This window comes from Aquarana catesbeiana, linkage group LG02 (assembly GCF_042186555.1).
Source record: "Aquarana catesbeiana isolate 2022-GZ linkage group LG02, ASM4218655v1, whole genome shotgun sequence".
NCBI classification, from domain to species: domain Eukaryota; kingdom Metazoa; phylum Chordata; class Amphibia; order Anura; family Ranidae; genus Aquarana; species Aquarana catesbeiana.
In genome coordinates, this window is record NC_133325.1 from 290,327,441 (window position 1) to 290,339,558 (window position 12,118).

At 48.8% G+C, this 12,118-nt stretch overlaps 1 protein-coding gene across 6 annotated transcripts in view; it reads left to right on the plus strand.

The window, feature by feature from the left end:
- Window positions 1-602: 602 nt before the first annotated feature.
- Window positions 603-12,118, plus strand: part of ARHGEF7 (Rho guanine nucleotide exchange factor 7) — a 271,356-nt gene continuing 259,840 nt past the window's right edge. For 2 of the 6 annotated variants that reach the window (XM_073614510.1, XM_073614513.1), the window contains exon 1: window positions 604-981. In XM_073614510.1, coding sequence (XP_073470611.1) covers window positions 817-981 — 165 coding nt within the window. In that variant the 5' untranslated portion in view covers window positions 604-816. Of the gene's footprint in view, window positions 982-12,118 lie in introns of all 6 variants that reach the window. The other 4 variants (XM_073614508.1, XM_073614509.1, XM_073614511.1 and 1 more) reach the window with 4 other exon arrangements.

Here is a 12,118-nt window from a genome sequence, read left to right on the forward strand (position 1 = left end):
GTCTCCAGCCACCTCTTGTACTATGTCCTCAGTCTCCAGCCACCTCTTGTACTATGTCCTCAGTCTCCAGCCACCTCTTGTACTATGTCCTCAGTCTCCAGCCACCTCTTGTACTATGTCCTCAGTCTCTGACCACCTTTTGTACTATGTCCTCAGTCTCCAGCCACCTCTTGTACTATGTCCTCAGTCTCCAGCCACCTCTTGTACTATGTCCTCAGTCTCCAGCCACCTCTTGTACTATGTCCTCAGTCTCCAGCCACCTCTTGTACTATGTCCTCAGTCTCCAGCCACCTCTTGTACTATGTCCTCAGTCTCTGACCACATACTATAGTCACAGTTGTGTGTATGGTGCTGCACAGGGATATTATACGTGGCCCCTTGGTGATGCCAGGGGCCACACTTGCTCCAGGCAGATGATTGATGAAGAGGAGGGTTCCATTGACAAAGGAGGAGGCCGGTAGAGCCAGTAGTGAGCTGTGCAGTGCAGGTTGTGTGTGCTATGAGAAGGCACTTGTCAGGCTGCCAGGGAGGAGAGCGATGAAAGAAAGAGGGGGGAAGAGGGAGAGCCAGGAATAGGAGGAGGAGGAGGAGGAAGGAGGAGGAGGGGGGCCCAGGGAGCGGACCTGCTGCATTTCCTACAGCATCGAGGCGTCATCATCTGCATCTCCCCGAGAAAGGAGGAAAGGAGGAAAGGAGGGATCAGCGGTGGAGCTCAATGTGAGGCGCGGGGACAGCCCAGGCAGCGCTCCACTCGTCCCTACATAGAGGGGGGAAGGGGCTAGATTTGGGGGCCCCTGCCCCCCCCCCCCTTCAGCCATGAATTCAGCGGAGCAGACTGTGACATGGCTCATCACACTGGGGGTGCTGGAGTCCCCCAAGAAGACCATCTCAGACCCCGAGGGTTTCCTGCAGGCGTCCCTGAAGGACGGAGTGGTGCTGTGCAGACTGCTGGAGAGGCTTCTACCGGGAACCATAGACAAGGTAAGAGCAATCATCTACCCGCCTAACCCCGGCACCGCACGGGTTAACGAGCAGCACCACCCCCAAGGGTTGTGGACAGCTGGGGGTGGAGGAGGGGCCCCCCACCATAGACACAGGATCTATTCTCTCCAATATGTATTCCTTAGAACACAATGGAGCTCCTCATTATATATGATCCTCATTATATTTGATCAGTGTGGGAGAGGGATCTGGTGATCAGCCCCTGGTATAAATATATATATGAGGGGGGTATGGAGGTGCTGCATGCTTGTCCTAGAGGGGGGGAGACATGACAGCTGGGCTCAGCTCTTTGTCACTGGGAGCTCTCCACTCTGTGTGCTCGTTCAGTTCTTACTGGACGACAGCTGCGCCGCAGCCAATCACAAGCAGGGAGGGCACTACAGCGTCACGTGCCCCTTGTCATCACAGCAAGCACTGTCTCCAGTCTTCTATTCACACACAACACACATCTGCTCAGCCCAACTTGTTTGCTTCTCATCCTATGAGAAACTGCAGCTTTTACAGTCTGTAAACACACCTATAGCTTAACCACTCAAGGACTGGAATTTTGCCCCCTTAATGAGCAGGCCATTTTTTTTGGCAATACGGCGCTGCATTGTTTTAACTGACAATTGCGCCGTTGTGCAACGTACCTAAAGAAAATTGGTGTCCCCCCCCCCCCCCCCCCACACACACACAAATAGAGCTTTCTTTTGGTGGTATTTGATCACCTCTGCGGTTTTTATTTTTTGCACTATAAACAAAAAAGAGCGACAATTTTGAAAAAAAAAAAAAACAATATTTTTAACTTTTTGCTATAATAAATTTAAAAAAAAACCTAAAAATAAAATCAGTTTAGGCCAATATGTCTTCTACATATTTTTGGTAAAAAAAAGAAAATCGCAATAAGCGTATATTGATTGGTTTGTGCAAAAGTTATAGCGTCTACAAAATAGGGGATAGAATTATGGCATTTTTATTATTTTTTTTTTTTTACTAGTAATGACGGTGATCTGCGTATTTTAACGGGACTGCGACATTGCAGCGGACAGATCGGACACTTTTGACACTTTTTTGGGACCATTGACAATTATACAGCGATCAGTGCTATAAAAATGCACTGATTACTTTATATATGTCACTGGCAGGGAAGGGGATAACACTAGGGGCGATCAAGGGGTTAAGTGTGTTCCCTGGGAGGTGTTGCTAACTGTATGTGGGCTGGGCTGACTGGAGAAATAGAGAGATCGCTGTTCCCAATCACTAGGAACAGACAATCTCTCTCTCCTCCCCTGTCAGAACGGGGATCTGTTTGTTTACACTGACAGATCCCCATTCTGCCTGTCTCTGGCGCGATTGCAGGTGGCGACATGGACATGGAGTCCGCCGGACCCACTGGTTGGCTCCCCCGCTCGTGAATGGGGGCGCAAATGCGCTCACAAATAGCCATGTACGCGCCCAACGTACAATGACGGCGATTCACGCAGGGGAGCCAGCTTGCCGCAGTACAACCGCGGCAGGTGGTCGGTAACTAGTTAAGCTGGATATTATACAATTTTCTATACAATTTTTTGTAGATTTTTTCCTTCAGATTTACCAAAACTATATAATATGGAGGTCAAACCTTAAGAGTTTCCATTTGTATGCAATCAGACAGGCCCTTGCACTACATGGTTTTGGTAAATCTAAAGGAAATCAGACAACAAAAGTTGTATAGTGTGTATGGGATCTTATGCACACTTCATGCACACTGGATGCTTTTCCTAGATGACTTTCCTCCTGGCAGTCGTGTTTTGGCAGAAAGAAAAATGCTTGATGTCAAGCACTTGAGCATTTATTAAACATTTGCCCTGCAAAAGGTTTTACCCCCCTCCTGACTAGGCCATTTTTTTGCGATACGGTAGTGCGTTACTTTAACTGACAATTGTGTGGTCGTGCGACGCTGTACCCAAATAAAATGTATCTCCTTTTTTTCCCATAAATAGAGCTTTCTTTTGGTGGTATTTGATCACCTCTGCAGTGTTTTTTTTTTTTTTTGCGACATAAACAAAAAATGGAACGACAATTTTGAAAAAAAAACAAAATTATATTTTTACTTTCTGTTATAAAACACATCCAATAAAGAAATGCAAAAAAACCGAACTTCTTCATCAGTTTAGGCCAATATGTGTTCTGCTACATGTTTTTGGTAAAAACAAAAATCCCAGTAAGTGTTTATTGATTGGTTTGCGTAAAAGTTATCGCGTCTACAAACTATGGGATATTTTTATGGCATTTTAATTTTTTTTTACTAGTAATTGTGGTGTTTAGTCAGATTAGGCGACACTTCAGATTTTGTAACGGAAGTGACGTTCCGTCGCCGCCAGCTTGCTACACCATGCACTCGTCCACAGTAAGGATACAGCAAGAGGGCAGCAAGCAGACATCTTACACCTACCAAAGTCATGCATTGCATACTAATTTTTAACAGTAAACTGAGCTTATATAGTGAAATACAGTATTTAAAAATCCATCTGATTGTTTACATGTTGAATTTTAAAAGCAGCAGCGAGCCTGCTGATCTCACAGGTTTGCTAATCTGACAGGACACTGCTGCTTTGAAAAATCAATATCAAAACATATAAGTGTAAGTATACGTATAAAACATAAGTGTAGAATGCAAGACTTCGGTGGGTGTAATAAGATGTCCGCTTGCTGCCTTCTCACTGTATCCTTACTGTGGAAGAGTGCGGGATGTAGCAAGATGGCACGTCACTTCTGTTATAAAATCTGACAGGTTGCCTAATCTGACGAAACACTGTCGATCAGCGACATATAGCGGGGGTGCGAAATTGCGGCAGACAAATTAGACACTAAGTGACACTTTTGGGGACCAGTGACACCAATACAGTGATCAGTGCTAAAAAATATGCACTGTCACTGTACTAATGACACTGGCAGGAAAGGGGTTAACATCAGGGGCAATCAAAGGGTTTAAATGTGTTGCTAGGGAGTGCTTTCTCTCTGCGTGGGGGAGGCTTTAACTTTGGGAAGACAGAGATCCGTATTCCTGCTTAGAAGAAACACAGGATCTCTATCTTCCTTTGTCACAGGACGGCGATCTGCCTTGTTTGTATAAGCAGACCCCTATTCTGCCTCTGTCTGGAATCATCAGCAGGTCCCGTCGGACTCGCTGATTGGCTCCCGCTGTGTCCAATCACAGCGGGAGGGGGTCAGCGTTGGTGTGCCTGCGCGCCGCAGACCCGGAAGTGCAAAACCTGTAAGTGATTTTGCAAAGAGGAGTAGTAAATGTACGTGGGGGGTCAGCAAGAATTTCATTTCATTGGACAGAATAATAATTTATTCTGGCCATTGAAATAAATGAACAGCCAAGTGCTAAACACACCTAGCGTTAATGCACGTTTAGACGCGTTTACATGCATCAAGCGTTTTTTTTTTTTATGTCTACCTTATGTCTACCAAAATGCTGTTGCTCGTGGACACACCGGGTTATTTTTTCTGCCTCTAAACCCCTTTAAATATCTATACAGACAATCCCCAGGTTACAAACAAGGTTCTGTAGATTTGTTAAAATCTTAAAATTTGTATGTAAGTCAGATCAGGTACATTTTTTAAATGTAACTCCAGCCAAAAAAATAATTTTGAAGCTTTTTGGATAGCATAGGGAAGGGTGAACACCCCTGTAACATTTGTTTTGCTGTCTGTTCCCCTGTTCAGAAGATTTCACCTAATTTTCTGTCTCAATGACAATTGGATTTTTAAAATTTTGGGTTGTCATGGAATCAAGAATTGGTGATTAAGCTTCAGTGGAGACACCTTTTTCCCATAATAACTTTTACAGGAGTAAATTTCCCTTCCTAGGGGTAGTTTTCCTTTAACTTCCTGTTGTCTCCTTCCGTTTGTAAGTAGGAGTCTTATGTACCGGTAAGTCGGATGTTTGTAACTCGGAGACTGCTTGTATGTGCTGAACACATAGGCTAACATAAAAGGGGCAATTAAAGGCAGAAAAAAAAGATGCCAGATGCTGCTAAAGTAGCGTTAAAACCATCCAGTGTGCATGAGGCCTAACTGTCCATAAACACATAGGCGTTTAAAGGCATTTTAGAAGCGGAGTGTTTACAGGGAAAAAAAACAAAAACATCACTATGTTTAGGAAAGAAGCATTTCTGCAGAAAAAGTGTGCATAAACGCACATAGACGCATGTTATACTAGATACATTTGCGATTTAATGCACTCTAATAGCCAGAATAAATGAATTTTCTGGCCAACAGAATACATTAACCTCCCTGGCGGTAATCCTGAGTGTGGCTCGGGGTGAATTTTCACTACCAAAAGCGGTAACCCCGAGCCACACTCTGGATCGCATCGCAGTATCCTGGGAAAGTTACTTATCTTGTCCCCAGGATCCTGCGATGTCTCCCCGCTGTGTGTGCAAGCCGTGTCCTCCACCGGATCTATCACAGTGCGCTCCGTTCCCTGCGAGCGTTGTGACGCACAGGGACGGAGCCCGGCAGCAAATTCAAAAAGTGCAAAAAACAAAACACATACAGTACACTGTAATCTTACAGATTACATTACTGTATCAAATCATTTCACATCCCTTTTGTCCCTAGTGGTTTGTCCAGTGCCCTGCATGCAGTTTTATACTATAAAAACTGTTCTTTCTGCCTGGAAACTGGAGACTGTCCATGGCAACCAAAAAGTGTCCCTTTACGTCAAAAGTGGTTTTAGACCAGCTAGAAAACAGTGATAGTAAATTAGAATCACTTGCAGAATTGAGCGATAGTGATTTGTGGGGAAATCCGTCATCAAACACTGAAAAGTAACGAAAGCGACAATTCTGCAACTGAGCACAATTCAGTGTTTTTGATTTGGTTACATGATTGAATACATTTTATTATTATTATATAATTATTTGTTACAGTTATTTATTATATTATAATTTATGATTTAGTGTTTCAAACGTTATCATACCCGGAATGTCTACTAGACTCTTGTTTGGACAGATTTAAGTTATTCCTAAGAATTACAGGCCTACAATGCCAAATTTCCATGCAAAACGATGTACTGCTCTGATACGCAAAAATCGGACATAATCATACCGCCAGGGAGGTTAAAGTGATTGTAAAGTCTTGTTTTTTTTCTATAAAAATAACGAACATGTTATACTTACCTGCTCTGTGTAGTGGATTTGGACAGAGCAGCCCGGATCCTCCTCTTCTTGGGTCCCTCTTCTGTGTTCCTGGCACCTCCCTCATGTCGAGTGCCCCCACAGCAACTGGCTTGCTATGGGGGCACCTGAGCCGAGTCACAGCTTCCTGTGTCCATTCAGACACGGAGCCACGGCCCGACCCAGCCCCCTCTCTTTCCTGATTGGCTAACTGACTTTGCTTGACAGCAGCGGGAGCCAATGGCGCTGCTGCTGTGTCTTAGCCAATCAGGAGGGAGAGTCTTGGACGGCCAAGACACTCGTGGACATCGCTGCATAGAGATGGGACTTTGGGTAAGTATTAGGAGGTACTGGGGTGGCTGCTGCACACAGAAGGCTTTTTATCTTAATGGATAGGATGCTTTAAAATAAAAAACCTTCTGCCTTTACAACCCCTTTAAAGGGGAAGTCCACTCTAACACTAACATCTCTAAATTTACAGGCACCCACGATCAAAGACTAACCTATCTAGCCCTCTAAAGAAGAAATCACTATACATACCTTTTTTTAAATGTCATTGCTGGAGACAGCTTCCATCTTCACCCGTCTTGCTTCCGGTTCGCGAACTTCCAGCTCCGACTCCGGGTGTGCACGGGAGCCGCCGGTCACAGCACAGGGCTCTGCAGGAACGGCACGGGTGGCTATTCCTTCAGAGCGCATGCGCAAATAATGTCACTGGCTGCATGTACACTAAACAGCGCACGTTTAGGAGATATTTACACTACCTATAGGTAAGCCTTATTATAGGCTTACTTACAGATAAAATTTAGAGATGGAAGTTTACTTCCTCTTTAAGGCTTAGTTCACACTATGAGGTTGATTGACTAAAGGCAAATAGACTGTGCACTTTACAAAATGCAGTTGTTCCAGAGCTTAGTAAATGAAGTAAGGCTTCACTGTGCAAAGTATACGCAATCACGTGCAAAAAAAAACCAAAACCAAAAAAAAAAAAACAGCATTTTTGCTTGCACATGATTGGATGATGGAAGTCAGCAGAACTTCTGCTCATTTACTAAGCTCCAGAGCAACTGCACTTGCAAAGTCCACAGTCTATTTGCCTTTAGTAAATCAACCCCGGTGACTTGTGTTTTACTGCAGTGTAAACCGCTGGTCACTGCTAGGACACACAGAATTTTTTTTTTTTTAATCGCAGCACACTGTAAAGGATTGCATGTCACTGTACAGCAGTGTAGTTAACTGCGCTGCTGTACAGCCACATAATTAAAATTGTACCTTTGTAAACTGCAGATAAAGTTTGTTAAAAAAAAAAGAGAGCTGTGTGACGCTGTGAATCGCGCACCACACCGCCCCCTACTGCAGTTACAATAAAGTGGAGAGGTAAGGTGCTCAGACAGCTGTTTGTTCCAGTGGGAATTCAGCCTGACTGCCTTTTATACAGATTGTGACATTTTGCCCAGCATTGCTCAGGCTACAATTTATCTGCTACACAGGGAGACACAGTGATGTGTGTCAAAGGTCACAGGGAACTGACACAGGAATTCAAAGTAAGATCACTATTGTTACCTAGTCAGCATTTCTAACTACTGCTTATTCTTTGAGGATTCTCTTCAGGAGTGAAGTGGTAAAGAGAAAATAAACCAAGGATTCAGTTCTCACTGTGATTGTCCATGATGTATGTTACAAGAACGCAGGCTAAGGCGTCGTGTTTTTGCACATTTTGTTGTGCATTGTTGTGCGTTTTGTTAGTGTTTGAGTGTCTGGCCTTTTTGTATTAGCCTATAGAGAACAGGATCATCTGTGACATCACTTGTTGGTGTGTAGACATATTAGCCTAAAAATGGGCATTTGCGCGCACACCAGTGCAATTCCATGGTATTCGAAACTCACCAAAACCCACCAATCTGCCCAAATCAAGCTACAAAAGTAGCTCCAAAACTGTGAGCTTCAGGCCTTTTCGAGTGGAGATGGAAACCATCACCATAGAGGTGCATAGACTTTTTTCTTCCTGAGTGTTTTGGAGCTTCAAGTTTCACGCCACAAAACGCTCAGGCGTGATCGAGAGCTAAGGTCACTTTCACATCAGGTCTGTCTGTCAGTTTTCCTCCATTGTCCTCTATGTCCTACATCCAATCCAATCCGCTAAAAACAGACGTCTAGCGGATTGGATGGAAGTCGGGTGTAAACGGACAGGTGGTCTGTTTACATATGACCACCCATAGAGGAGAGCAGTCTGTGTCTGGTCTGCATAAGAGGAGCGGACACGGACCATTCATCGACCTGCTAAGAGGGGATTAGCAGACAGATTGCCGCTGAGCAGGCGGACTCCTAGCAGAGTCTGCCCTGTGTGAAAGAGGCCTAATGAAAAATGTAGACCTGTTGGAATCATCTCTATATACAATCTTTTAGAATTTTTACTTAGTTTCTTTGCAGTGCAAGAATAGCTCATTTGCAATCCAGCATCTGGCACATTGAAAAGAATTGTCTTCCTCCACTACTAACGGAGTAAAATAGAGGAGGCACCTATTGTATTGTGGGAGCTGAAGGCTTTTTTCTGGCTTTGGATCTGCTCAGCACTGACATCCCAAGCAGAATAGCAAAGGATGTCATTTTTTTAATTCTTCCTGTGTGATTGTTCGAGGCAGGATACCACACAGTAATAAGGGGCTGTGTGTGTACATAGGAAAGCCACGTGGACAATGGGGCATATTTATAACAAGCAGATCTATTTAGGTACCTCCCATGGCCTAGATTTATCTTTATTTATTGTTCATTCACCCGACATGTTTGGAAAGGTTATAATCTTCTCAGGCAGCTGTGCAGAGGGTGAAGAGCTGTTGGGGGGCCTCTTCACAAACGTCACTGGCCCCTCATGAGCTCAGCTGGAGAAAGAGACTGTGCACTTCGCACTCCTGGAGCGGCCGCTACTGAGCACAGCTGGAGCGGGAGAGCGCACTGCACCAGAGTGGTCGCTACTGAGCACAGCTCGAGCGGGGAGAGCGCACTACACCAGAGTGGTCGCTACTGAGCACAGCTGGAGCGGGAGAGCACACTGCACCAGAGTGGTCGCTACTGAGCACAGCTGGAGCGGGGGAACGCACTGCACTAGAATGGCCACTACTGAGCACAGCTGGAGCGGGAGAGAGCACTGCACCAGTGTGGTCGCTACTCAGCACAGCTGGAGCTGGGAAAATGCACTGCACCATAGTGGTCGCTACTAAGCACAACTGGAGCGGGGAGAACGCCCTGCACCAGAGTAGTCTCTACTGAGCACAGCTGGAGCTGGGAAAACGCACTGCACCATAGTGGTCGCTACTAAGCACAGCTGGAGTGGGGAGAGCGCACTGCACCAGAGTGGTCGCTACTGAGCACAGCTGGAGCGGGGAGAGCGCACTGCACCAGAGTGGTGGCTACTGAGCACAGCTGGAGCAGGGAGAATGCACTGCACCAGAGTGGTCGCTACTGAGCACAGCTGGAGCGGGGAAAACGCACTGCACCAGAGTGGTCGCTACTGAGCACAGCTGGAGCGGGTAGAATGCACTGCACCAGAGTGGTCGCTACTGAGCACAGCTGGAGCGGGGAGAAAGCACTGCACCAGAGTGGTCACTACTGAGCACAGATGGAGCGGGAGAGCGCACTGCACAAGAGTGGTCGCTACTGAGCACAGCTGGAGCGGGGGAACGCACTGCACCAGAGTGGCCACTACTGAGCACAGCTGGAGCGGGAGAGCGCACTGCACCAGTGTGGTCGCTACTCAGCACAGCTGGAGCTGGGAAAATGCACTGCACCAGAGTGGTCGCTACTAAGCACAGCTGGAGCGGGGAGAACGCACTGCACCATAGTGGTCGCTACTAAGCACAGCTGGAGTGGGGAGAGCGCACTGCACCAGAGTGGTCGCTACTGAGCACAGCTGGAGCGGGGAGAATGCACTGCACCAGAGTGGTCGCTACTGAGCACAGCTGGAGCGGGGAGAACGCACTGCACCAGAGTGGTCGCTACTGAGCACAGCTGGAGCGGGGAGAACGCACTGCACCAGAGTGGTCGCTACTGAGCACAGCTGGAGCGGGGAGAACGCACTGCACCAGAGTGGTCGCTACTGAGCACAGCTGGAGCGGGGAGAATGCACTGCAGAGAGCGCACTCCACTAGAGTGGTCGCTACTGAGCACAGCTGGAACGGGGAGAGCGCACTGCACCAGAGTGGCCACTACTGAGCACAGCTGGAGCGGGAGAGCGCACTGCACCAGTGTGGTCGCTACTCAGCACAGCTGGAGCTGGGAAAATGCACTGCACCATAGTGGTCGCTACTAAGCACAGCTGGAGCGGGGAGAACGCCCTGCACCAGAGTGGTCACCACTGAGCACAGCTGGAGCTGGGAAAATGCACTGCACCATAGTGGTCGCTACTAAGCACAGCTGGAGTGGGGAGAGCGCATTGCACCAGAGTGGTCGCTAGTGAGCACAGCTGGAGCGGGGAGAGCGCACTGCACCAGAGTGGTCGCTACTGAGCACAGCTGGAGCGGGGAGAACGCACTGCACCAGAGTTGTCGCTACTGAGCACAGCTGGAGCGGGGAGAATGCACTGCACCAGAGTGGTCGCTACTGTGCACAGCTGGAGCGGGGAGAACGCACTGCACCAGAGTGGTCACTACTGAGCACAGATGGAGCGGGAGAGCGCACTGCACCAGTGTGGTCGCTACTCAGCACAGCTGGAGCTGGGAAAATGCACTGCACCATAGTGGTCGCTACTAAGCACAGCTGGAGCGGGGAGAACGCCCTGCACCAGAGTGGTCACTACTGAGCACAGCTGGAGCTGGGAAAACGCACTGCACCATAGTGGTCGCTACTGAGCACAGCTGGAGTGGGGAGAGCGCACTGCACCAGAGTGGTCGCTACTGAGCACAGCTGGAGCGGGAGAGCGCACTGCACCAGAGTGGTCGCTACTGAGCACAGCTGGAGTGGGGAGAACGCACTCCACCAGAGTGGTCGCTACTGAGCACAGCTGGGGCGGGGAGAGCGCACTGCACCAGAGTGGTCGCTACTGAACACAGCTGGGGCGGGGAGAGCGCACTGCACCAGAGTGGTCGCTACTGAACACAGCTGGGGCGGGGAGAGCGCACTGCACCAGAGTGGTCGCTACTGAACACAGCTGGAGCGGGGAGAGCGCACTGCACCAGAGTGGTCGCTACTGAGCACAGCTGGAGCGGAGAGAGCGCACTGCACCAGAGTGGCCACTACTGAGCACAGCTGGAGCGGGAGAGCGCACTGCACCAGAGTGGTTGCTACTGAGCACAGCTGGAGTGGGGAGAGCGCACTCCACTCGCTACTGAACACAGCTGGAGCAGGGAGAGCGCACTGCACCAGAGTGGTCGCTACTGAGCACAGCTGGAGCGGGGAGAGCGCACTGCACCAGAGTGGTCGCTACTGAGCACAGCTGGAGCGGAGAGAGCGCACTGCACCAGAGTGGCCGCTACTGAGCACAGCTAGAGTGGGGAGAGCGCACTGCACCAGAGTGGCCGCTACTGAGCACAGCTGGAGCGGGGAGAGCGCACTGCACCAGAGGGGTCGCTACTGAGCACAGCTGGAGCGGGGAAAGTGCACTGTATCAGAGTGGTCGCTACTGAGCACAGCTGGAGCGGGGAGAGCGCACTGAATCAGAGTGGTCGCTACTGAGCACAGCTGGAGCGGGGAGAGTGCACTGCACCAGAGTGGTCGCTACTGAGGACAGCTGGAGCGGGAAGAGCGCACGGCACCAGAGTGGTCACTACGGAGCACAGCTGGAGTGGGGAGAGCGCACTGCACCAGAGTGGTCGCTACTGAGCACAGCTGAGGCGGGGAGAGCGCACTGCATCAGAGTGGCTGCTACTGAGCACAGCTGGAGCGGGGAGAGCGCACTGCACCAGAGTGGTCGCTACTGAGCACAGCTGGAGCGGGGAAAGCGCACTGCATCAGAGTGGTCGCTACTGAGCACA